The following is a 27,186-nucleotide window of genomic DNA, read 5'->3' on the forward strand; positions in this document are numbered from 1 at the left end:
GGTTCACACACACAAAACAACTTTCTCTAAATAAAAGAAAGCAAAATTCACTTATTTTGGATCTAATATGCCAAATGTCAATTTAAAAGTGTGCTTGAATATCACTAAAAATTAACGGGGTCTATGAGTTTTGGGGATCAACATGTGGAACATGGGGATGGAAGCCAAAAATAGAAAACATTTTATAGATATATATTTACATATTTCCCATCCATCCATTTTCTGAGCTGCTTCTCCTCACCAGGGTCGCGGGCGTGCTGGAGCCTATCCCAGCTGTCATCGGGCAGGAGGCGGGGTACACCCTGAACTGGTTGCCAGCCAATCGCAGGGCACAGAGAAACAAACAACCATTCGCACTCACAGTCATGCCAACGGGCAATTTAGAGTCTCCAATTAATGCATGTTTTTGGGATGTGGGAGGAAACCGGAGTGCCCGGAGAAAACCCACGCAGGCACGGGGAGAACATGCAAACTCCACACAGGCGGGGCCAGGGATTGAACCCGGGTCCTCAGAACTGTGAGGCTGACGATCTAACCAGTCGGCCACCGTGCCGCCTATTTACATATTTAAGTATCAAAAACATCAATTGGTTTACTGTACAGAACAAACACAAAAAAAAGGTTTACTCAATTGTTGTTATCGTTTTCAGCAACTATCACTCATTTGACCTAAAGCTCTGAAATCTGGGGAAATCCATCTGAAACATATCTAGATCCATTAATTAAATTGCAAAAGAGGGCAATAAAAAAATAATACATAAAGTGGGATTTCAGGAATCTAGTAATGAAAAAAAAAAATCCCAAACCTTAAAAACTATGTAATACCCTCGATGTGGTCGCACGAGCAGTAACAGAATTCATACAAGAACTGCTATCGGCTGAGTGTGGAAATGTATGTCAATTTAAAATAATTTATAGACCTTAACAAGTCATTTTATTGAAGGTACTACAATCCACTGTGATCTGAAATTTGCAGTTTCACATGCAAACACTGATTCATAATAGTGTTAAAATTACATTCATTTTTGTTAAGAAATTTCAGATTGGTCATGCGACTTGCAACTGGATAATAATCAATAAATGTGAATATTTCCCCAAATGCACTTATTGTTTGCACCAAAACAATTGGGACAATGTGGAATTGTCATTATTTATAGCTTACTAGGCTATTAGCCCCCCTCCCCCAGAACAGAATGAGTTTCACGCCCCATGTATCTGCTGGTGAATTTCGCCTGATGTGGCAACCCGGCTAGCACCGCACTGCTACGTTTTGTCGTGTGATCGGGAGAAACGTTGCTTGGCTGTGCGGGAGATGGACTGAGGGAGGGAGGGCGCTCTTTCCACCACTGCTGCCTATAGCATCGAAATACCTACCAGCTAGGCTCCAATTGACGATTTCAGGTCCCTGAATTCTCAAGGAAAAAAAAAAAGAAAAAAAAAAAAAAAGACAGTTCCGTCATTAGTCTTTCACATCCCACTCTAAACACACTAACACGGCATTGATGGTAATGTATGCGAGGAAACAACCGAGACTCGGCGATGGGTAAACATATTTTCACGTTACTACTTCACATTTTCCTTTCGCCTATAGCTACGCTTGACAATCCGCCATTTTTACTGAAACCAAAATAAGTGTGGAAAGTTGCGCGTTGACTTTGATGTATTTCCCCAACGTTGACACTTTTAAAGGCTTCTACTCACGTCTTGTTTGTTTCTTATTGCAGGTGCGACCGAAGAGATTCTCAGCCCTATCAGGTACTTGGAAGCTAGATGTAGCTTGCTAGCAGCAAATCAGATTAAAATGGAAACTCCGGTTTAGGCTTCTGGGCAGCTCAACAGGCCCCAGTCAGTGCGGAAAAGTCAAAAGTAGATATTTGTTTCAAATTGCCCTGCAAGATTACTCTCTGGAGACTGCCGACCGATAAACATAGTGGAAAACGAGTTTAATGATTGGAGATTGTCGTTGAGGGGAAGATTTAGGCGAGTCTTACACTTGTCCAGGTTGTTAGCGCGTTACCGTTAGCTCGCTTGCTAGCCAGTCTGATTAAGGCCTGACCGTAATTTCTAATCCAGCAAACGACTCGGAACGTTCAAATCAACATTCATGTACGAATAAACATTAAAATGCCAGTGGCAACATTGAAACGTGGCATTAATTTAAACCAAACTCGCACACCGCGCGATGTAACATCGTAATCCGAATTGTTATTTTTGTCCTCTGACGTTATCAAGATGTATAATGGGATATAATATCGAATATAATTAATTTCTAAGAGTCTTTGCAGAATTCGCCAGGCATAGGTTAAGTAGTGCATTTAAAAAATAAAAAAATAAAAACATACAGTTACGAGAGCTACTGAGAACAATTGATGCATGTCAGTAATAATGTGTACGGTGTTTATTTTATTCCAGACTCTCAAATATTCATCCAAGAGCCATCCAGGAGGGGATCACCGACATGAAAAGATGCGAGACCACTCAGATGTCACCCCTCCCTGCAAAATGCTTCGGAGGTCTGACAGCCCAGAAAACAAACACAGTGACAGCACAGGCCACAGCAGAGCAAAGGCTGTCCATGCACAGAGGGCCAGAGATCGTGATGGAGGTGAGAAACGAAGAATTAGTTTAGATTTTAAACATCATGCCGAGTGTAATCAGTTGGCAATTGTAATATTTATCTTGAACTTTTGATAGTGAAACTGCTTTCTGCCTGTATTGCTCAGCATCTTTATGCAGTGTCATCCGCTTTATAATGAAGTACAGGTACACAATTGTTATGATTGATGAGTACATTTGTACTAGATTGAGTTGCCCCCCGCCTGCCCCCCTTTACCCTCCATGTGCAAATGTTTGCTTGTATTGGTATTCACTGTGGTTAAATTTGAACAATGCAGAATATATTATGCTGAAAATTAAAAAGTGACAGCCGTGATACTCAAGAGGCCTAATTCTGCAATATCTGGTGGAGAAAATAAGTACTTTTTTGCTTGGGTTTATACTGGTTTTGCCTCCCTAATAGGACAGTTTGTTTCCATGGCAGAAAATCACTCGTCAATGTTTTTACTTGGCACTACATGAGTAGGTTAAAAGGAGTTACACATTTGCACTGTCTATATTTAATACAATAAGTATAACCTTACCAACAACTGGAATGTGTGCATTATAATAAAGTTCTTTATTGGTTGACGTGGCTGCCGCAGAAAGTAGTAGGATTTTGTGTACAAGCAATGCTTTGACTTACTTTTCCTTTGGGCTTGTCCCATCAGGGGTTGCCACAGCGTGTCATCCTTTTCCATGTAAACCTATCTCCTGCATCCTCCTCTCTAACACCAACTGCCCTCATGTCTTCCCTCACTACATCCATCAACCTTTGCTTTGGTCTTCTTCTAGCTCTCTTGCCTGGCAGCTCCATCCTCATCACCCTTCTACCAATATACTCACTCTCTCCTCTGGATGTGTCCAAACCATCGAAGTCTGCTCTCTCTAACGTTGTCTCCAAAACATCGAACCTTGGGTGTCCCTCTGATGAGCTCATATCTAATTTTATCCAACCTGGTCACTCCGAGAGCGAACCTCAATATCTTCATTTCTGCCACCTCCAGCTCTGCTTCCTGTTGTCTCTTCAGTGCCACTGTCTCTAATCCGTACATCATGGCTGGCCTCACCACTGTCTTATGAACTTTGCACTTCATCCTAACAGAGAGTCTTCTGTCACATGTGACTAATTAATGCATATTACAGACTGCTTGACTACTAATAGTTGTCATGAAGTTCACCAAGAGGAATGGTTACATTGATTGCAAAAATGTTTTGTCCTACCCATAACATGTTGGTTTTTTTTTTTAATTAATGACACCTTTTTTAGAGTAGAATATTCTATTTTAATAACACGGTACAGTGGAATCTCTGTATACTTGGTGGAAGTGATTTGGAATTTCCAGGGTAAGATTAATCATAAAATCTTTAACTTCAATGGCAGTGACAGGTAACATTCTTAATTGTCATACAAATGCAAAAACTTAACTGAACTGATGATATTAAGACAAAAACAGTTTTAACTTAAATTATGAAAACAAAGCAGGGCATCTGTAACTTAATTTGGGTGTCTTGTTGTTGTTTTTTTTTTTTAAACATTCTTAATTGTCACAATTGTATAGTAAAAGGTAAACTAGTGTTAATAGTAAAAAAAAAAAAAAAAACTCTTTGCTTTGTTAACAAGTGATTGTGGTTAAGCGGCAGTCATTTTGATTATGTCCTTCACTTATGGTCGTCTGTCAACACCCCTTTGGAGTAAGTCACAATGTCCACTTATTCAATTTACGTAATATGCGCAGACCTTCCGTGGCGTTGCGTATGATGGCGACTCAAATTCTGAATTGTATGACACAAATAAATATAGATGGAGTAATCAACTGTGTGACATTAGAGGGATAAGTATTTATCAGTTTGAATCAAACTTAAAACTGCAGTTCTTTGGTTTACAACGGTCTTGGCATGGGACATTATGAATGACGCGCAATGAACTAGCGTATTTTCATGACAATAGGGCAGTGTCAGTTACGGGGTCTATTTCTCTATTTAACACATACATAAGGCACACCGTATTATTGGGCGCAGCCATGGTAAAACATACGCTATCTTAAAAGATAAGGTAACATGCATGCACGCTAAAACAATGTTTTTAAAAAGGCAGCTGGAGCAAAACTGAGTTCGGTTGTACTTTATTGTAGTATTTAACAATGTACTCACGTTATTTTTTTATCAGTCCTCATCCACAAAACCATCAAAGTCTTCATCTTCTGTATCCGAAATGAACAGCTGGGCAAGTTCTCAATCAAACACGCCAGGTTCGAGTCAGCCTCGTTGCCATGCGAAAGCTCGAACAAGCATCCACAATCCATTCACAAATTGTGGCGTAACTCGCCCGGCGCTGCCTCCTAGTCTTAGTAAAGCTGTGTTCGCCATCTGTCATCCATGGCTCCCACGCCGCTCACTTCACTTTGAACGCCCTGTTTACACGGATGCCCAGCGGTTCGTCAAGCCTCCCGGAATGATGGCAGGCCCCAAGTTATTGCACTCAGTCGAATGGTGACTTGAGACGCTTCTCCTGGCTGGTCTTTGCTCATTAATCCATTGCTCGAGTTGGTCTTCCAACTCGGGCCAACTCGCCTTGTTTTCACGTTTTCTTTTTCTTCCGCGGAAACTCAGCATTGTCTTCTTGACTTGGCGAAGGTTGTTTTCCTGCTTCCTCTACTTGCGAACCATGGATGCATTGATCTTGAATTCTCTCGCGGCTGCTCGATTCCCATGTTCCTCCGCGTAACTGATAGCTTGCAGTTTAAACTGTGCTTCGTAAGCGTGTCTCTTCGTAGGTGACATTTTCGGGGTCCTTAGCCAAACCGATGTTGTTTTGCACAATGCACACCCCGGAAATGCTCCCAGTCAGTCAAGTGGTAAAAAAAACACCCCGGCGCGGGGTCGTGGCTTTAGCGTCTTCCTTCATGCACCCTCCCCTGTCCTCAGCCATGTCCACTTTTCCTCTGTGTAAGCAGCATGTCGGCAGGAAATGCTAAAAAAAAAAAAATTAAAAAGTCAAGCGGAGCGCTCATCACACAACATTTATAGATGGAGGGACTTGGTGCACACATAAGGCGCGCCGCATTATAAGGCGCCCCGTCCACTTTGGAGAAAATTTCAGACTTTTACGTGTGCCTTATGGTCGTGAAAATACGGTAGTTTGCAAAGCGGCATGAGGATATGTTGTGCTGCGTCACACGGCACGCTCAGTTACTGCAGGGTGCAGTGTTTTTCATTTGATTGTTTTATTTTTATGACCTAGAAGTGTTTTTCATACATTTAGTTAACATAATTATGACTTTACTGCGGCATTAGCATAGGTTAGTGATAGACTATGGTATGGTGCGTTTCAATTTGCATTCAAATTTAGGTTACGCCATTGTAAACCTCATCGTTTCTTTGCCTCTTAAAATATTGTGTGTGCTTCCAAAGGAACTCTAGCACAGTTCACATGTGATGTGAAAGCAATCCAAGCTCAGTTCAATATAACCAGCATATTAGCGCATCAAATTTTACCTTAAACAACTCGCGTCTTCTCTGCATTCTGAGACCTTGCATATCCGCAGTAGCACAACAACATTAGGGATAGCTTCGGCCGCTGAGAGGACGACCCGATGTGTGTGAGTCCAAATGCATCTGAAAAGTAAAGAATAATGGTATTGTGAACAATGACAGAAACTCTAAGGTGATTAGGAACAATGACAGAAACTCCAAGGTGAAAGCACCCAAAGATGCTTAATTGCTTATGTCCCTCAGTTTGCCAACTGTCTCAGTTTTGGTTAAATAATCACAGTGACTAAGAAAGTCTATAGCTGCAAGCACTGACACACACATAGCTGCTCAAGCAAACTGGGCATCCCTGATATCTATTAACTGTTACAGTCATTTTACATATTCATTTCGCACATGCTTTTGGTGCATGGTGAGTCAGCCCACCTCAGCAGAGAGAGATGCTAGAGGTTCTGTGGTGATGATTAACAGCACTGTTCACAGATGTCATTACCAGTCGTCATTTGATAAACATTATCAAGCAAAGTGTGAGTTTACCAACAACAGCATTTCTCAAATCAACAAAAACTGCAAGTAACATCAGCAGTAACTTCATGTTACCCAAACACCTCAAGGAAACCAGAGACTGAAAAATAGGAACATGGGGTAGAAAACAAGCATTCAATTACAATTAGTTATCCTACCAAGAGTTGAATGTGTGGACTGTCTATGGACATTTAGTTAGATTAAACTTAATTTGCTTCAAAATTGTTCTCACATTTGTAATGGGCTGCAATTATAACACACAACAAACATAAAATAACAAAATAACAGTTTGTACCTCAGAATATTTCCAATTACTTTTACAGTGTTGTCTTGTTCACGTAATGATATTACCTGCCGTGGAAGGAGTTTGACCACCTGACACACTCATGATGAGGCATTTGGAGTACCTGGTCAGGTTCTCAAACATTACAAATACATAATGTTAAAAAAAAAAGTGTCAGTAATAACCCCCAATTTATTAGGATATTTATTTGTATGCACATAATGGTTTAGACTGGCCAAGTGTAATGTCATAGTGCTCACTTTGCAGGGAATGAATTTTTGCCAATTATAATACTCCCTTTATAGCTCATATTTGTTTGTATCTGGTAACTGGATCTTTGTTTGGTTCACTGTTGATGCACCTGTGGTGTTACTTTCTGCTGCATCAAACAGATGTTTTACAGTCAGTGCCAAGTGACTTTTAGCTTCACTGTAAACCACCTCTTTACATGCAGTCATATGTGTATGGTTGCTAACATTTAAAAATAAGCAAAATAGCACAAGTTGTTGGCATTTTTTTGTAATTTCCCATCAGCAAGTGGACTGAAATACAGTGGCTTCCTTGAGCCAAGGGGAGGACATCGCTTAAATAATAAGCTTTTGGGGGTGATCAATTGCATGTTCCATTGAAATTGCTCCCAAAAGTGCAGTGTGTATCTGATAGAATGAGGTTGATTTTCTATATTAAAAATTAGAGCGAAAGCTGCATGCGAACCTTTGAAAACACAAAGTATAAATGCTTGTATGAGGGCTCCACAGTGAATACAATTTTAATGGTGATTGTGACTTTGGCTGCCACGATTAAATGAGCTTGATCGTCCCAGATTTATTATTATTTTGTAAACATGCAAAATACAAATGCGGGCACTGATGCATAAGTGCTTCATTTGCAGTTGTGCCCACAACTTAGTCAGTCATCCACCAGGGGCCGAACGCATGGTTAAGGCCTGCTGTGCCAACTTCAAAATAAAACATAAAATGGCATTGATGTCCAATGTAGTAATATGTGAAGCTTTTATTTTGAAGATGGACCTGTCAGCATGTTGACGGAGAGGTGGCATGTCACGGTAAGACACAATTTACAATCGTAGCGGGTCCCTTGACTTCAACTTTTCAGCTGGCCTGACCGCAATGAAAAACCCCCCGGAGTTAAAAGAGAGGGAAATCACAACTGTTGCGTTCTTTGCAGTTATTGACCATGCATGACTGACCAATGGTCAAAGCAGAACAACGGAGACGTGCCGTCCTTGACAATTCACTATATTGACAACGGGATTTTCAAATGAAAAGTCGGTGCTTGCAGACTGTTATTGCCTTCTGTGCATAAACTGTATTTGTTTCCATTAAGTTGCAATTTGTGATCACACTTTGTAATAGCACATTTATTCAGTTAACCCTTGCTAAAGTAGATTTTTTGGGGGGGGTTACATTTGTTTTTTAAAATTACCATTACTTTTTTTTATTTAAAGATTCATTTTGAACTGAAATCTGTTAAGTATTGTTTGTTATAAAGTAGTGCAATACAAATATTTTTCCCTAACAAGGAATAATCGTGATTACAATAGTGATCAAAATAATCATAATTATTTTTACCCTAATCATGCAGCCCAAGCTTGTATATTTGGTTTAGGAGGAAATTGGTGTTTTTAATCAAGTATATCAGGGTCCATTTTAGTTTTGATCAGCATTCTTTATCAGTCAAATTAGTTCAATAAACAAAAAGCATTCATTACTTAAGGAATGTAGATTTTTTTTGACAAAAAAACTTGTGTTGCAGGGACCAGTTATTCGCCACATGAAAATTCTCACAACCACAGTACCCTTCAAAGCTCCAACTCTCATTCAAACCCCAGCAAAACCTCAGACACAGTAAGCTGCCTCTGACATATGTGACTGAAACAGAATGTGACTGCTTGAATTGTTTCTTGACAATAACTACTGTTGAGTGTTTCTATGTCCCATTGTCACACTGTTGTCTTTTTCACTTGGTGGTGAATAGCTACATCTGATCCTTTCCTTGATTCTTGTTTTTCATTGACTTGTAGTCAGTCCTGTGTAAACATATTACTGTTTGCTGTTGCAACTTTTGCTACTGTTTTGAAGATAATTATTGTGGGATACCAACTTAAGGTTGGACACAAGTTGAACATTTACGATGGGATAAAATGCATGTTTGCTAGGTAAATTGTAGATACCAGTATTGATTTAAATTTTTTTTATAAAAAGAGGTATACAACTTGTATTTCTCATTTATTCTCAACACTGGATAAGCCTTTAATTTAAAATTGATCTGCAAAAACTACCCAGCTTTGCCTGTATTATAAATATTAAAACCTCTTGCATCAGACCTTTTATAATCATTAATTGCACTCACCTTTGCTGTCTGATTCTGTTCCTTAATTCCATTCTTTTTCTCAGACTCACGAACCAAGTGATGACTGGTCAGAGCACATCAGCTCATCTGGGAAGAAATACTATTACAACTGCCGAACAGAGGTGTCCCAGTGGGAGAAACCCAAAGAATGGCTGGAGAGGTAGCAATTATCCAGCCACCAAAACGCTTGATTGTTTACATGATTTATTTATTTCTTTTTTTTTTTTAAATGGTCTCTTTGATCCATAACATTATGAATGTATGCACGCTTATTTGGCAGAGAACAGCGGCAAAAAGAGGCAACAAAACAGACTGCAGTTGTCAACAGTTTCCCCAAGGACAGGGACTATCGAAGGGAGGCTATGCAGACATCAGTGCCCCCTGGGTTTCCAGCAAGTAAGAACTACATAAACTATTCTAGTTTTCCTCACTTGTCTGCTGCCATTCATCATGGTGATGTCGCCATTATGGTGGACTTTTCAGTCTATGTCCTGATCAAGTTCCAGTTGTTCACTATGCCTTATTGCCTCAAATTAACCGTTTACCTTTTTGCATTGAGTATTTTTATTTACCTCAGTTCATAGGTGCTATTCGTTCACACACTGACAGTTAACTGCTGAGTCCAATTGAACTCCATTGCTAATCCAGACAGCAGCACCTACTGAGGCACCTAAACAGTCTCTCAGATTAAGTGTAGTCTTGCAACATCTTGCCAAAAAGTTCCCTGAATATTATTAGGGTATTATGTTACCTGAAGATCTCTTTTCTGGTGATTAACGTAGTGGCCTCTGTGCTCGCTTCACAAAATTGTGTGAGTCTTATATTTATGTTCCGGGGACCTACGGTCCTTATAACACTGTTCCAAATTATGCATGTAGAATTATAGTTAAAAAAGAAAAAAACATTGGAGTTTGAGCTTTTTTGTGGAGGATATTGCATAGCATGCTTTGCCTGTGTGTTTGCATCACTAATATCAAACAGGTTTGATAATGAGTTTTCCCGCTGATCCTAATTAAACGGAAATTACTTAGGGAGGTTGTTCCACATGATTAACTCCAGAGCTGCAGCTTTGAATATTCTTATCTATTATTTTACCAATTATCCAATTTCCAAGTATTTGCATAAAAATTGATTTTGCATTATTAAACAACAATAGCAATGCAAAAATGAATGTGAAGTGCAGGTATTATTTTTATCCATTTGGGGTCACCATCCTAGTATCTTTGAATGTATATTGCTTTGCAAGGTGGGGCTTGGCCTGATGAGTAACATGGGAAACAGCAAATGAGAGTGTAGTTGCCTGTTATGAGGGGCCGTTAGAGACATTATTCAGGATTAGCTCTCACATTTACTATTCAAATGCTTTCACACACACACAAACTACTGAAAGGGTCTCATAAGGACTACTCAAACACTCCCATATGTACGAGTCTTGCTCTCATTGACACTACTCAAATGCTCTCATTGACACTACTCTAATGCTCTCATAAGCACGAGTCTTGCTCTCATTAACACTACTCATGCTCTCATTAACACTACTCAAATGCTCTAATTAAGACTAAACAAATGCTCTCATTTACACTACTCAAATGTTCTCATTTACACTAGTCAATTGCTCACATTGACACTAAGCTAGAGGCTATGAGGGGCCGTTAGGGAAATTTTTCAGGATTAGCTCTTACACTTACTATTCAAATGCTTTCACACACACACAAACTACTGAAAGGCTCTCATAAGGACGACTCAAAGACTCTGATACGCACGAGTCTTGCTCTCATTGACACTACTCAAATGCTCTCGACACTACTCAAATGCTCCAATACGCACGAGTCTTGCTCTCATTAACACTAATCAAATGCTCTCATACGCACGCATCTTGCTCTCAACAACACTACTCAAATGCGTTCACGCGAGCACCTCAATCACATTCTCGCACATCACTGGCATTCACGAGTTCATGTTCATTTAATTCAAAGACAAGATATTTAATGTTCAAACTGATAAACTTTGTTTTTAGCAAGTAATAATGAACTTAGAATTTTATGGCTGCAACACGTTCCAAAAAAGATGGGACAGGGTCATGTTTACCACTGTGTTACATCACCTTTTCTTTTAACAACATTCAATAAACGTTTGGGGACTGAGGACACTAATTGTTGAAGCTTTGTAGGTGGAATTCTTTCCCATTCTCGTTGTCGTATTTTACGCTTAATAATGCGCCACACATTTTCTATGGGAGACAGGTCTGGACTGCAGGCAGGCCAGTCTAGTACCCGTACTATTTTACTACGAAGCCATGCTGTTGTAACAGGTGCAGAATGTGATTTGGCATTGTCTTGCTGAAATAAGCAGGGGCGTCCATGAAAAAGATTTTGCTTGGATGGCAACATATGTTTCTCCAAAACCTGTGTGTACCTTTCATCATTAATGGTGCCTTCACAGATGTGTAAGTTGCCTATGCCATTGGGACTAACACAGGCCCATACCATCACAGATGCTAGCTTTTGAACTTTGCATCCATAACAGTCCGGATGGTTATTTTCCTCTTTGGCCCGGAGGACACGACGTCCACAATTTCTAAAAACAATTTGAAATGTGGACTCGTCGGACCACAAAACACTTTTCCACTTTGCATCAGTCCATCTAAGATAAGCTCAGGCCCAGAAAAGCCGGCGGCGTTTATGTGTGTTGTTGATAAATGGCGACGTCCTGCACCAGAGAAGCAAACACAAATTCAACACTAGTGGTCAGACTCACCCCCTAAAACCCCATTCGCTGATCGTATTGACAGTAACAAATGACTAGTGAAACTCAATCAAATTGTTACTAATTGTACTATTCTGAAATAATAGTCCAACAAATGAAAGATACAATTTATTTGAAAACTTTATATTATATATTAACCGGTAAGAGAGTACACTGGCACGCTTTAGCTGTTTTAAGTGTGAAATGGATTACTTTAACCAGTATACCTTGGCAACAGGTAGAATCGCAGGTCTCTTTTGTGCTCGGCGGTGCTATAAATCCTTGTGGAGCGGACCAAGCTGCCGCCTTTCCAACTAACCTGCTGGCTACCTAGCCACTCTAGTCACCATTCCCGCTGTGTTGGATAAACCTTCTCCTATTCAATCTGCCGTGGTCGCCCACTCCAGCGATGGCTCCTTTTCAGCTTCCATTTTGGCACTTCCATGTAGCAGCTAATTGGAGCTAGGCTAAATGCAAGCCTCCTTCAGCGGGTAAGCTCCCCACTACAACAAACTTTATATAGCGCACAGTGGCGATACAATGCGTACATGCACAGGACTGATGGGCACTAAGTCCAAATGGCTGCATCCGTAAAACAATGGAAGTGGCAGCATTGCATCTCTCGTCAGAAAAAAAGTATGTTAATGTTTGATTCGTTTTGGTAAGAATGGGAAAATTCACTCAGGATTTTTTTTTTTCATGGGGATTCCTAAGTCAATCGGAATCACCACTGATTAGTTTGTAGCTCAACATAACGTGCAATGTATGGCTTATGCATACATTGATGCTGCTTTTTGATAAATGAATGAATGCTAGTGTGGTTGGTGTATATGTATTATTATTTTTTTTCTGAGATCTGTCCTTATCCTGTGAGTTCACCTCAATTTCATTGTAGCGTCTCATATAATGACAGTAAAGTACTGTATATTCATCTTACTGGTACATCAATTGGCAGGTGTATTTCAATGGCTTTGTGATTAAATGTTGCATCCACAGGTGGTAATGCAACAACATATCTGTCGTTTTAAGTTTGTGGGAAGGAAATGGTTAAATTAGCATTATCATAATAAAAGACGCCTGATTGCTTTGTGAAGTTATTTGCGGGGGGGGGGGGGTGTTTGGCGATGTTTCCATGCGCTACAAAAATGCTTTTCTCTGTCTTAAGGAAGGGCTCACTTTTTTTCCACTCTCTTGGCTCTGCTTCCATTAGTCGAAGCAAGCAACTGGCCGCCGTGAACACTTGTGGCCGACCGCGACGGAAGAGGAGACGGCCAAAAACCGTCAGGAATGCATCCATGAGTTCCAACCCACTGGTTGTCATTCTAACAAAAGTTTGCCATTGGCCCAGCAGTATGTAGGACAGGATGAGGGCTGACTCATTGCATGAGACAGATCCACCCCTAAAACAAGCTAATTTCACCATGGCAGAAAATATGCTGTGAAAATTAAAAACAATATCTGATGCTTTATATACTGTTTATATGGCTTGAGTTGGCACGGCAGCGCGATTAAAACCCGGAAATATATTTTCAACATGAGGGAAAGCTTCTGTGCATTTAGACGTAAGCTGTTGCTAGGTGTGCAGCAGCCTTTACCTTGGCAGAGGGCAGGAATGTTTTTTATTTTTTATTTTAAATTTTTAAAATTTTATTGCAATGGATAACAGTTTACAATACAGGAAGTCCTCGATTTACGAACGAGTTACGAATTTCCGCGTCAGTCGGATTTCACTGTTAAAGTCGAAATTTACGGCGAAATACTTCTGTTACGGGTATTGTCCCACGTGATTGTGACAGCAAGCTCAGTTTGTGTGGGCGTGTGCGTCGATGTGTGAGTGAGACGGGACTGGGAAGGAGGAAGAAGTGCGCGCCGGTGCGAGTGTCTACAGTAGCAAGTGTAGTGACGGCATACAAATTTGGCTAGAACACTGCAGAAAGAAATGTAGTTGGTGTTCTTTATGTCTTGCCATTTACTTGTTTTTGAAGCAATGTTTTGTGACGTCATGACTGCAGAATCTTTATTTTGTATTTTATATTTTTTATTCCCGGTGACAAGTTTGGCAGCTGATATTGGTAATGCAGTAGTACAGGGTTCAAATAAGTAAAGCAGTGGGTGATCGGTGCCGGGGTAGTGAAATACACTATTTACTTCAAACAGCTGTGGCAGTACGGCTATGCTAGCTAGCTCCTCTACTAGCCTCACCAACAGTCGGGATGACCTTTTATCCAAAATGAATAAATCATCCAGTGAATATACAATCGAAACAGCACGGTCCAATCTCATTTCTTTTAAACTGGCCACCTTTGGGAAGCCAGCACATACTTCGAATGGCCTGTGTCATTTTGGCCAACAACAATCTATAGGCTACATGCGTTCCATTAAAGTCCATTGTTTCAATTCACCCACTTGTTAAGCTGCTGAACTCCTGAAAATGTTGCTCGGCCCAGTTTTAGTTTGTAAACGAGAGTTTATTTTGCTTCCCACTGAGTCACGTGACTAAATCATGTCTGCTGACTCTGCAAATGAGGACTTAAGGCCTCTTTATACCCCCGCACTCGTCGACAGCGCCCGCATTGCATCACGTGACCGACGCATTGGGCCGCGCGACCCATATGCTTCACTTGACGCGCACACGGCACAAATTGTCGCCGTGTGCAGAATGCCGCGAAGATCTCTCGTGATTGGTCCGTTTTAGTAACATGCTGTGATGACATACTCAGCGTTCCCCTTGGTTCCACATACCACCTACACCGCCGCCGCCTTGATCGATTTTGCAATATAATTAAACACATCATCTGGTCATCTAGGTCCATTTGTTCTAGCACTGTTCCGCAGTCGCCATTGTTGTTGCTTTGTTGCTTTTTCCGGAAAGGAAAGTAAAATCAGCTACCAGAATTGGCCATAAAATGCAGAGGAAACCAGCCAATACCAGCTGCCGCGACACCCCCGACTTGCTTACATGCTTACTGAACAGAAGTATCACAAGATATGCCAATGTCTAACAAGATTCGCTGAGGTCTCTGACATCATCCATTATGGTGGTTCAAGCATTTGAATTTAGAGGTTTCACTGCATATTGGCAGTGCAGGAAGGGTAGTTAAAGCAAGACATCTTAACAAACGGACACCAAACCGTTACAATGCCAACCTCCTTTCTGTCTACTTCAGAGTCAGCACAGGCGGAGAAGCCCGCGACGACTCATGCGACGCAGTCTTCTTCTTCTGGCTCGGGCAGCTTGAACCCCTCATCAGGCACCCCGGGGACATCATCCTCTTCCACAGTCCCTGTCTCCCCAGTCCTGCAGTCCCCCGCACCTCCACTTCTCCAAGATCCTAGTTTGTTACGTCAACTTCTTCCTGCACTTCAGACTGCCCTGCAGCTCAATCATGCCAGTGTGGACATGGCAAAAATCAACGAAGGTGCGTCCACTCTTATATTTATGTCACGCTTTTCATTGGCTTGCAATCAGAGGTATTTGTGCATAAATTACTCTCCATATACACCAGGTGTCAAATTCAAGGCACGGGGGCCAGATCCGGTCCACCACATCATTTTATGTGGCCCGTGAAAGCAAATCATTTGGTTGAAACGCCATGATTCTTGCTCAAATCTGTACAAAAAATTTAATTGTCGTATGTAATAAATAATAAAGTTGTGATACTGCAACAATGTTTTTGTTACCAACACCCCTTTTACAGTACAGTAACTTGAATAATAGTTGAACAAAGTATTACCCTTGACATTTTATTTCAAAACTAGTCATCCATCGATTTGTTGTCTGTAATAATACAAGGAGGTGATTAAACATTTAGATTTCACAATCATAACAGCCCTCTGAGAGAAACCGTAACTACGATGTGGCCCGCGGCAAAAATGAGTGACACCCCTGATCTACACTAATGTATATTGCCATAAGTATTCACTAACCTGCCTTGACTCGCATATGAACTTCATTCTTAATCCAACTTTAATCCATAAGGTTTAATATGACATCAGTAAAGTCTTTGCAACTATGAAAGGTTGAGTGCTTTTTGGAAGGCTTTCAATAAGGTTTAGGAGTCTGTTTATAAGAATTTGGCTTCCCGAAGCACGTGTGTGTTCACACAGTGGCGTTGAATGAGAAGGCTTGACTCTCATTCAATTCAGGCCCCGCTCTAATGCATCCTAAAGGTGTTCAATTGGGTAGAGGTCAGGACTCTGTGCAAGCCAGGCAGGTTCATCTACCCCAGGTGTAGTCATATTGGAACAGGAAGGGGGGATCCCCAAACTGTTCCCACAAAGTTGGGAGCATGAAATTGACTGGTATGCTGAAGCATTCAGAGTTTCTTTCACTGGAACTAAAAGGCCAGTATTTTGGACACTTCCATTGGTTCCACCGTGGCTGTGCACCAGTGCAAAAAGCAAGATCCATAAAGACATGGATGACAGACTTTGGTGTGGATGAACTTGACTGACCTGCTTGAGTCCTGCAGTCACAACCTGATTGAACACCTTTGGGATGGATTAGAGCAGAGAATGAGAGCCAAGCCTACTTCTCCAACATCAATGTGTGACCTCACAAATGAACTTTTGGAAGAATGGTCAAAGTTTCTCATAAATACACTCTTAAACCTTGTGCAAAGCCTTCCCAGAAGAGTTGCTGTTTGTGAATGGGATGTCACCTAAAGTCAGTCAAGACAGGTGAGTGAATACTTTTGGCAATATAGTGTGTGTCTCTGTGCAACCTCACAATGTTGGATGTTTATTGGCTTTGGCTTTAAATTATTCTTCAGACCATCAGAATTTGAAATATATTTTAATTAATGTCCTCGTTTGTAATCTAAATAGTTGTACACATGCATTTGGTTTACTGAACTCTTAAGTTCTCTAACTCAAAGTAAGGGAAGTGTGATGGGAGGGGGATAATTTTTTTTTCACACAGGGCCTGATAGGTTTGAATTTTTTTTCCCTTAATAAAAAAAAAAAATGTAGAATGTGTATTTTGTATATACTTGGGTTGTTAAAATTGGTTTGATGATCTGAAACATTTCTGTGATAACTAAGCAAAGAAATCAAGAAAGGGGAAGTACTTTTTCACGGCACACTACATCATGCAGCACAAGAAGGCATGCTCAGTTTGCCATATTTTAATGTATTTCATTGACTGTTTTATATTTGTGGCCTAGAAGTGTTTTTCTGACAAATATTTACTGTCCTGCGTTTGCGTAAGTTAGTGACACACTACAGCACGTTTTGACTTGGGTACAAATTTGTTACTTTGACGCCGTAGAAATGTAACTGTCATAAACAGGTGACCCCTTGTACTCCCCCCTCCAGTACTATATTGTGCGTATACAAATCCTGCATGTGAAGCAGCGTAGGTCCTATTTTTTTCTGTGCCTGGAGGTGACTTATTTTAGCATGTTTTCCTTTTAGTACTAACAGCTGCCGTCACACAAGCTTCATTACAGTCGATGCTTCATAAGATCCTTACTGCTGGACCATCAGCTTTCAATATTACTACTATTCTGTCTCAAGCAGCTCAACTCTCCAGCCATGGTAAGAGAAACCTATGGAAAGCTGTGCAATGTGATGTATATATTTGTAGGCATTTAGTCCAGCATGCTGCTGCAGCAAGGACCATAATAACATTTTCTGGTAATTAATAATTTTTCTATGTTGGACTTGGTATTTTTTGTTTTGTCATTAGCAGCTCAGCAGTCAAACCAGTCACCAATGTCGTTAACGTCAGATGCATCATCGCCCAGATCCTATGTTTCTCCCCGTATCAGCACACCACAAACCAACGCTGGTCCCCTCAAACCCCTACTCGGCACACAGCCGGTCATCTCACTATCAAAGGTAGGGAAATAAGATAGAACTATTTGTTTATTCAGATTTTTACGTCCATAATGAATACCAACAACTACATTACTTAACTACTTTTACATGTCAACAATGTGCCCAAAGCATGGATTTGATTTGACTCATGATGCAGCTCTGTAGCCCATCTATGATTAGCTCTTCAGTCAGTCCCCAGTGGTCTGTTAATTCCCACAGGCCTAGTTCTAATTGTTCTTACCTTGGTGTTGGCTCTTTTGGGAAATACTGATGTCTGGGTATTATATCAACTATCCTGTACATATTTACCATGGGTATTTCTTGGTGAAATAAAATAGAATTGCATTTGTTTACAGTTGGTTGCTTTACTACTCCCACACTGCCTTAGAAACCTAATCTTTGTTCTTTTTAAAGTCATGAAATAGTCAAACCATTTAGTTTCTTTGATAGATTTTTCGTTGTCTCCTGATGGCACGATTAGTCTAATAGTGCCAAAGTCTAAAGGTTATGCTCGGCCTTGTATTATGAAGACGAAAGTGGCCGGCAGGTTTCCCAATCTGCTGGCCTCGAAAAAAAAAAACTGTTTTCTGCTAGTATCCTGCCATCTGCTCAAGTAAAGAAGAAATGTCACGATGCTTGTTGAAAGCCACAAACTTGCAAAGAACCACACTGCGAATGAGCTCTGTCACTGAACGGAAACACAGTTTCACAGTGGGTGGGTGGGTGGGTAGGGGTGGGGGAGAAGTGGACATAGGCATTAAATCAGAATTGAGCACTTGGACCTGCAGTGAAAATCCAGTCTAAAATCATCATATTGCATGTTGGGTGATTGTTGTACAGGTGAGCACACCAGCAGTCAAGCAGTCATCTCATCCTCAGCAGACATCCCAGCAGCCCCTTCCCAGTGATAAGCAGCACACTCATGATGCTACCACAGCATCACCACGCACCCTCCAGCGCCAAGGGTAATAGTACCTCCACCACATGCAGAAGCCATTCAGAATAATTGAGGGTTTGTTGTCTTGTTCCATGTGATGGAAGAAGCACGTGTGTCATAGTTTTACGACTGACACAACAAATATTTGTCTCAGTCTTGTACTAAAATTCTAACTAACCATTGTAAGGAAATGGCATTGGGTTTCACATTTGTGAATTCTGTTGGCTCCCAAGACATAGTGGCTGTTGTAAGGCAATGCAATGTTGTCTCGCCATCTGCTGGTCATTGACAGAAACGTGGTTGACAAAAATCTTGGCATTAAGCAGGCCCCAAAAATGGCATGTACACGCCACAGAGAAGAGTAATGATAAGCCTACCAAATGTTAATGAATAAAAAAAAATTTATCAGTAAGTATATAAAATCAGGTTTCACAACTTGAATAATAAGGGCCACCTCTCAGAAGCTGTGGGCGTGTCGACTGGATGCACCAAAAGGAATCAAACATAATGAGGGGGTGATAACTTTTATGATATAAAATCACATTAGGAGGTACAACTTCAAAACAAAAATGTTATTGTGGACTATAATCATAAAATAAGCACACAAGTCAACTGACCCTCGTTGTTGGTGACATAATGTCATAGCCGAACACAGCACCTGACGACAGCGGGGTGGTAGGAGGAAGCCCAAGTAGTTAGTCGGCACTGCCCCATTCACGATTATCAAGTTACCCACAAAGCCATGTTGTCTCTGGTGAACGTTTACAAAACTATCTGTCGTAAAATGTGCACTGCTAGTCGGCTAGTGGTGTTGATGTTCAGCTCGCCATTTGTGTGTGCCTTTAAAAAGTCAATCTATTGCTTTTTTATTTCATTTTTTGGAAGCTAAGCACAGCTAACTCACAACTGAGCAGCATAGCCAAATGAAATTACGTCACTTTGTCCTTATGTAGTGAAGGAGGGTACTCGCTAAAAAGTATACACCACACCCCCGGACTTCACAGGGCTGTGTTTTAGCCCCACCCACAAAATCAGGAACATTCAACCGGTGTAAAAGATGCTTAAGCTATATCTCAGCAATTCAGCACTATATATTGGTCTTTGCATATATTTTCAGGACTTCAAACATATTTAATGTATTTAGAAACAAAACACGGATATCTGCTTAGAGCATCTTCCAGTGTTTTTGTGGCGCAATTTCTGAACATGAGGTAAATTTGTTAAGACCAAGTCCTGGATGCACAGCGGCTTATTTCTTTGCATAGTTTGTATAGATATTGGTTAAATCAATGGAAATAGTTGTGAGCAGCTAATGTAAGTTACAAAAAGGTGCATAATATTGTATGGGTAATGAACTGGAACTCAGCCAGCTTCCTTGGTTTATGGGCACTTATTCACACTAGAGCGATCTAAAAATGTTGACTTATTATTTGGTCAACCGGTTCCATACAATTGTATTTTTTTCAACACACAGAATATTCCGGTCACCTAATAACAACCTATTTTTGTTTTAAATAACATACTACAATTGTATTAAAAATGGCTGTTTGAAAAGTCATTGTACCACAAAGCATCCTTAACTGTGTGCACCTAGTGTGAGGCTGATGTATAGTGGGTACGGAAAGTATTCAGAGCCCCTTAAAATTTTCAGTTACATTGAAGCCATTTGCTATAATCATTTAAGTTACATTGAAGCCATTTGCTATAATCATTTAAGTTAATTTTTTTCCTCATTAATGTACACACAGCACCCCATATTGGAAAAAAAAAAAGGAATTGTTGATATTTTTGCAGATTTATTAAAAAAGAATAACCAAAATATCACACAGCCATAAGTATTCAGACTTTTTGCTGTGACACTCATATATTTAACTCGGGTGCTGTCCATTTCTTCTGATCATCCTTGAGATGGTTCTTCATCTTCATTGGAGTCCAGCTGTTTGATTATACTGATTGGACTTGAATAGGAAAGCCACACACCCTACAGCTCACAGTGCATGTCAGAGCAAATGAGAATCATAAGGTCAAAGGAACTGCCTGAAGAGCTCAGAGACAGAATTGTGGCCAAGGTTACAAAAACAATTCTGCTGCACTTAATGTTCCTAAGAGCACAGTGGCCTCCATAATCCTTAAATGGAAGACATTTGGGACGACCAGAACCCTTCCTAGAGCTGGCGCCCGGCCAAACTGAGCAATCGGGGGAGAAGAGCCTTGGTGAGAGAGGTAAAGAAGAACCCAAAGATCACTGTGGCTGAGCTCCAAAGATGCATTCGGGAGATGGGAGAAAGTTACCCTTACTTAGTTACCCTGCAGCCCTCCACCAGTCGGGGCTTTATGGCAGATGAAAGCCTATCCTCAGTGCAAGACACATGAAAGCCCGCATGGAATTTGCTAAAAAAAAACACCTGAAGGACTCCAAGATGGTGAGAAATAAGATTCTCTGTTGTGATGAGACCAAGAGAGAACTTTTTGGCCTTAATTCTAAGCGGTATGTGTGGCGAAAACCAGGCACTGCTCATCACCTGTCCAATACAGTCTCAACAGTGACGCATGGTGGTGGCAGCATCATCCTGTGGGGGTGTTTTTCAGCTGCAGGGACAGGACGACTGTTTCCAATCGAAGGAAAGATGAATGGGGCCAAGTACAGGGATATCCTGGACGAAAACCTTCTCCAGAGTGCTCAGGACCTCAGACTGGGCCGAAGGTTCACCTTCCAACAAGACAGTGACCCTAAGCACACAGCTAAAATAACGAATGAGTGGCTTCAGAACAACTCTGTGACTGTTCTCCCTGACTTAAACCCAATTGAGCATCTCTGGAGAGACCTGAAAATGGCTGTCCACTAATGTTCACTATCCAACCTGACAGAACTGGAGAGGAGCTGCAAGGAGGAATGGCAGAGGATCCCCAAATCCAAGTATGAAAAACCTGTTGCATCATTCCCCGAAAGACTCATTAGCTCAAAAGGGTATACTGAGCAAAGGGTCTGAATACCTATTGCTGTGTGATATTTCAGTTTTTGTTTTTTAATCTGCAAAGATGTCAACAATTCCAATTTTTTCTGTCAATATGCGTGTACATTAATAAGGACAAAAAATAACTTAAATGATTTTAGCAAATTGCTGCAATATAACAGAGTGAAAAATTGAAGGGGATTTGAATACTTTCCGTACCCACTGTAAACTCATATTCTGATATGCTTCTATTATCGATCACAGCAGTCAGAGGAGTCCCTCTCCTGGTCCCAACCATGTCGCACATGGTAGCAGCAGCAATGCCCCTACATCTGTCTCTGCTACGCCCACCTCTTTGACAACCCGGCCGTCCTGCTCCTTCACACCCACCCTTGCTGCTCACTTCAACGAGAATCTTATCAAGCATGTCCAAGGTTGGCCTGCTGAACACGCAGAGAAACAGGTTTGTACCAGCTGCTCAAATTTAATCTCCTGCTAAATTCATATTGTGAACCCTTGTAGAATAATGTATTGGTGCACTTATAAGTTAGGACACACAAAAGGGCTACCGCAAGTACAAGTCATGAGGTGGGATACTTATTTAACATAACCTTCCAATATAATTCTAATTTGTACAATGTACAGTATGTATAATTTAAGCAAGATGTATTTATTTAGCCATTATTTGTCCAGGTAAGCGGACTGATAACTTATTCATTTGCAATGCCAACCTGGCTGTTGACAGCAGAGTACAAGGCAAAATAAAAGCAAATAGAACTAGACGTAAAATGTGATGTTCGCAAACTGTACACAAAACAAAACGTATACATATTCAAAACCCAACACAAAAAAATAATAAACCAAAACTTCCTTCACGCAACCCTTAACACTTAATCGTTGAGATAAGTCTCCTTTGACCAGTTTGAAAGTGCTGGGATCATAGATGTTGTGATGGCAGTGTGCATGACGTCACTCACTGGAAGCTGTGTTTGAAAGTACACGAGTAACCACAGTCCGTCAACAGCTGGATTGTTTTTCTGTTGGTGAGTGACACACACAGACAAAGTGGTTCAATTCTCCAATCAATACAAATATTAGGGATGGGCTAGTACCGATACCGGCCTTATTTCAATGTATCTGGTACTCGTGAAGGCTGCTTATACCAGCGATACTTAAGTCAATGCAGGGCTGCTGATATTTTGTTGCAGCACCTTTGGCTTTTATTATGATCTGCAGTCTTTATGGGGAGGAGTTTACAGTGCCGTGAAAAAGTCTTCTCAAATTCTTATATTTTTACATAGTTTCCCCACTTTAAGATTGCCAAACAAATGTAAATCTCAGACAAATATAACCCAAATTAAGTGTGACTTTTTAAATGAATAAAAGTTTTAATTTACCTGGCCCTGTGTTTATATATTTAAAAAAAAATTTTAAAAAAAATTACCCCCTGCATCTACTAACTGGTTGGGCCATCCTCAGCAGCAATAACTGAAATCAAGCCTTTTCTATAACTGGCAATGAGTCTTGCACATCACTGTGGCCATATTTTGTCCCACTCTTCCTTGCAGAATTGATTGAATTCAGAAAAAAATGTAGGGTTTTTAAGCATGAACGGCCATTTTAAGGTCATCCCAGTGCATTTCAATCAGATTAAAGTGTGGACTTTGACTAGGCCACTCCAAAACGTTCTTTTTATTTATTTTTTAAAAAACTAATTTTTTAAGCCTTTGAAAAGTTGACATGCTGGTGTGTTTTGGATCATTATCCTCTTGCAGAACCAGAGTGAGCTTCAGCTTGAGGTCACAAACTGATGGCTTGAACATTCTCCCTCGGGATTTTCGGTTAAAGAGCAGAATTCATGGTTGCATCAATCACAGAAAGTTGTCCAACTCCTGAAGGACCAAAGCAGCCCAAGACCATCACACTACTACCACCATGTTTGACTGTTGGTATGATGTTCTTTTTCTGAAATTCTGTGCTACAATTACGCCAGAAGTAATGAGACACAAACCTTCCAAAAAGCTCATATCTATGTAATATTCTCCCTAAAGTCTTGGGAATCATTCAGACGATTCTTTGCAAAAGTAAGACGAGCATTTATGTTCTTTTTGGTCAGCAGTGGTTTTCGCCTTGGAACTCTGTTGGATGCCATTTTGCCCAGTCTCTTCCTTATTATGGTGTCACAAACACCAACCTTAACTGAGGCAAGGGAGGCTTGTATTTCTTTAGAAGTTCCTTTGTGGACTCTGGATGAGTAATTTCTATTTTCTTGGGGTAATCTTTATAGGCTGGCCACTCCTGGGAAGGTTCACTAGTTTTCCATATTTTCTCCATGTGAGAATAATGGCTCTCCCTATGGTTCGCTGGAATCCTAAAGCTTTAGAAATGGTTTTTGTAACCCTTTCCAGACTGATAGATGTCAATTACTTTATTTCTCGACTTTTATGGAATTTCTTGGGATCGTGTTATTTTGTTGCAGCTTTTTTAGATCTTTTGTCTGACTTGATTCTTTTCGGGACAGATTTATTTCTTGATTGAACAAGTCTAGAGGTAATCAGGCTTGGGTGTGATCAGTGAAAGTTAACCAAAAAATATGATTAGCCACAATTCATGATTTAACAAGGAGGGTAATTACTTTTTCACACAGGTAACTGTGGGTTTATATATATAGTTTTCTTCCTTAAAAAAAAAATGTCATTTTCATTTAGCATTTTAAGTTCACTTGGGTTATATTTGTCTTTTTACCTTTGTTTGTTGATCTTAAACATAAATTGGGGAAACGGTGCAAAAATATTATAATTTGAGAAGGGGGGCCTATACTTTTGCATGGCACTGTATCTGTTTGGCACATCTTGATGTGGCAAACAGATACAGTGCCATGAAAACACTACAGAGTTCTCAAATTTCATGGGAATCTCCTGTGCATAGCCCTCTTCAGATGACCCCACAGATGTTCGATTAGATTCCGGTCTGGACTTTGGATGGGCCATTCCAAAACGTTCGTTTTTCTGGTGAAGCCATTCTTTTGTTGATTTGGATATGTGCTTTGGGTCACTGTCATGCTGAAAGCTTTCCAGCAGCAGTCTTGAAGGTTTTGTGCTACCACTGACAGCAGTTTGGAACGCCTCATAATTCCCTCTATCTTGACTAAGGCCTTCCTAGTTCCAGTTGAAGAAAAACAGCCCCAAAGCATGCTGCTGCCACCACCATGCTTCACTGTAGGTACGGTGTTCTTTTGGTAATAAGCAGTTGTCGTCTTTGTGTCAAACCTGGTATTTGAACAAGGGTTTTATGGCTCTTTCTCGTCATTCTGTTTAGTTATAATGTGCAAGATAGAATATTAGTATATTTTATGCATTTTTCAAACCATTTGTGGGACAGGCATCAAGATTACGTGAAGAGGCCCACACGATGGGGAGCATTTGCATGTCTGAGAACTGCACTGAGCTTAAAAACCTGCGTTCCTTGGTCCGAGTCAGTGAAATACAAGCCACATTGCGCGAGCAAAGGTAAGAACGCTTTAGCACAGTGAGTCTTGTAGTCCAAATAGATACACAACTAATTTCTCTTCTTGATTTCCTTCTCCCACAGGATACTGTTTCTAAGACAGCAAATCAAAGAACTTGAAAAGCTGAAGAACCAGAATTCTTTCATGGTCTGAGAACTTCTTGTCGGAGGTCGAAGCGGGCGTCCAAGGAGGGTTAAAAGAAAAAAAGGGTATAGGAGGAGGGAGACCCATTGCACATAGCTGGAAGCCCAGAGGCAGAGCGGTTGTTCAGTTCTTCTCGAGGCCCATCTTAACACATGCACACAGCAGCTGTTGTTGGTTTAGCTTTGGACCATTTGGGCGGCGAAGAACCAAGAGAAAAGAGGAAAGGAAGAGCTGTTTGGAGAGGAGGGGTGATTTACAACTCTGCTTTATAAAAAAAAAAAAAAAAAAAAAAAGAGAGAGAGAAAAAAATGTAGATTTCTTGTAGATGTTATCTGTTGTAAATATGTTTTGTAGAATGAAGCCATGGAAAGCCATGTCTATCAAAGCTTTTGACATCCAAACTAATCAGCGCCTTGGCGGCTACATTCTTTAGCTAGCCTTTCCTTCATGTTAACTCGTCTACAACTTCCTGTTGTTAGTTCATAGATCACAGAACAATATTTTGAGTCGTTAATTTACACCGAAGCGATACAGAGGAACACTGATATCATTTTTCTTTCCTCCTCAAACCTCAATGAACTGATGACTCTTCCCTTCTCTGCTCTCTTGGAGTGAAGTGTACTCAGGCATGGTGAAACATCTCCTTCCAGCAAAGTCCAACACAGCTGCTCCTAATAGATGGGTGGTGTATTTGCAGCTTCTGGTGGCCCTGCATCTCCCAGTCTTGACAAAATAGTGCCTGGTGGTTTGGTTGTGTGTGAGTCAAAAAAAAAAAAAATGTTGGGATGTTGCGCTGAATCATTCCCACACCCCTTGACTGGCTTCAGCTTGGTCCTGCCACATCCTCCCACGTTCCATAGTTTTTTTTTTGTTTTTTTTTAATGTTCCCTTTCAAGATGCAGGTTCATTCCATTGTACAGTCAACAAAGGGGACATCATTTATTTTACAGGGTTTATTTATAGAGTTGTGGAGAGCTACACTTTGATTTGCACTCGGTGTAGGAAGGAACAAGAAGCAAACAGGCAGGTTTGGACAGAGGTGTGTGTGTGGTCACAAGGTTAAAATATGAATTATATGTAAGATAGTAAACGTGTTAAGCTAAAGAGAGCCCTGATTATTTTATTGGAGTGTTGGGTTTGGTTTGATATGATGCTAGTGCCTTGTTGAAAGTCTCATTCACCTACACACCCCTCTCCTGTTGGCTTTCGTTGGCCTTCTGTTTGACTAAATAAAATGAAAAAATAAAAAAAACAAGATCTTCAAAAAGCATGTCCCATCCTTATTGTTTGCCCTCCACTTGTGAATCACAGGGTCCCCAAGCTGCAAATTTTTGTTCCACCATGCTATCATCTTCAAGGCCAAAACTCGACTCCACCACACGTTCAATAAAAGTGACCACATCCTTGCTTTGTATATTGTTTCCTGAAGTATATGACAGATGTAATAAAATGTCTCTCCAGGGTTATGTCTTCTTGCGTTCTTGAACTTCATTTGTGAATACCCCAATTAGCTGATTTTAACTTCATTGTAATATTTATTTCCACCCACCTGCAGTCCTCTGTCCACTGAGTGGTGTGCAATACTGCAAGATTTTTTATCAATAGAATTCCAAGACTCACTGAAACTGTTGGGACATAAATCCAACCTCTTTAGCTCATCCAGGGTTGGGTCGCGGGACATTTCCAGGCCAGCCGAGAGACAGACAAGCATGTCCTGGGTGTTCCCCACGGCCACACCCTGATTGGACATGCCTGAAACACCTTTGCAGAGAGATGTCTTTGAGGCATTCAAACTAGATGCCAGAGGCAA

The 27,186-nt window shown here is 40.7% G+C and overlaps 1 protein-coding gene across 4 annotated transcripts; it reads left to right on the forward strand.

The window, feature by feature from the left end:
- The first annotated feature begins 1,254 nt into the window (after window positions 1-1,254).
- Window positions 1,255-26,842, forward strand: waca (WW domain containing adaptor with coiled-coil a). Of its 4 annotated transcripts, none has more exons than XR_009785846.1 (13): window positions 1,255-1,543; window positions 1,725-1,755; window positions 2,413-2,605; window positions 8,672-8,763; window positions 9,313-9,428; window positions 9,549-9,664; window positions 15,181-15,432; window positions 17,429-17,551; window positions 17,703-17,854; window positions 18,674-18,798; window positions 21,989-22,187; window positions 23,500-23,673; window positions 25,106-25,233. XR_009785846.1 is itself a non-coding variant. In XM_061757966.1 (13 exons), exons 1-13 carry the CDS (start codon window positions 1,503-1,505, stop codon window positions 25,383-25,385), a joined length of 1,635 nt encoding a protein of 544 aa, XP_061613950.1. In that variant the 5' UTR covers window positions 1,256-1,502; the 3' UTR covers window positions 25,386-26,842. The 4 variants fall into 4 exon arrangements, 3 of the variants coding, with proteins under 3 accessions (XP_061613950.1, XP_061613949.1, XP_061613948.1); XM_061757966.1 differs by lacking the exon at window positions 23,500-23,673 and adding an exon at window positions 25,316-26,842 and having other exon boundaries at window positions 1,256-1,543; window positions 21,992-22,187; XM_061757965.1 differs by lacking the exon at window positions 23,500-23,673 and adding an exon at window positions 25,316-26,842 and having other exon boundaries at window positions 1,258-1,543; window positions 17,706-17,854.
- The last annotated feature ends 344 nt before the right edge of the window (window positions 26,843-27,186 follow it).

The sequence above is a fragment of the Phyllopteryx taeniolatus genome, chromosome 20 (assembly GCF_024500385.1).
Source record: "Phyllopteryx taeniolatus isolate TA_2022b chromosome 20, UOR_Ptae_1.2, whole genome shotgun sequence".
Lineage (NCBI taxonomy): Eukaryota > Metazoa > Chordata > Actinopteri > Syngnathiformes > Syngnathidae > Phyllopteryx > Phyllopteryx taeniolatus.

Excerpts from the sequence above, each read along its gene's own strand:
- waca (XM_061757964.1), top strand. The coding sequence starts at position 1,503 with ATGGTAATGTATGCGAGGAAACAACCGAGACTCGGCGATGG. Across the intron at positions 17,552-17,702 it reads AGCTCAACTCTCCAGCCATG|CAGCTCAGCAGTCAAACCAG; the intron begins GTAAGAGAAACC and ends TTTTGTCATTAG. Across the intron at positions 22,188-25,105 it reads CTGAACACGCAGAGAAACAG|GCATCAAGATTACGTGAAGA; the intron begins GTTTGTACCAGC and ends TTTGTGGGACAG.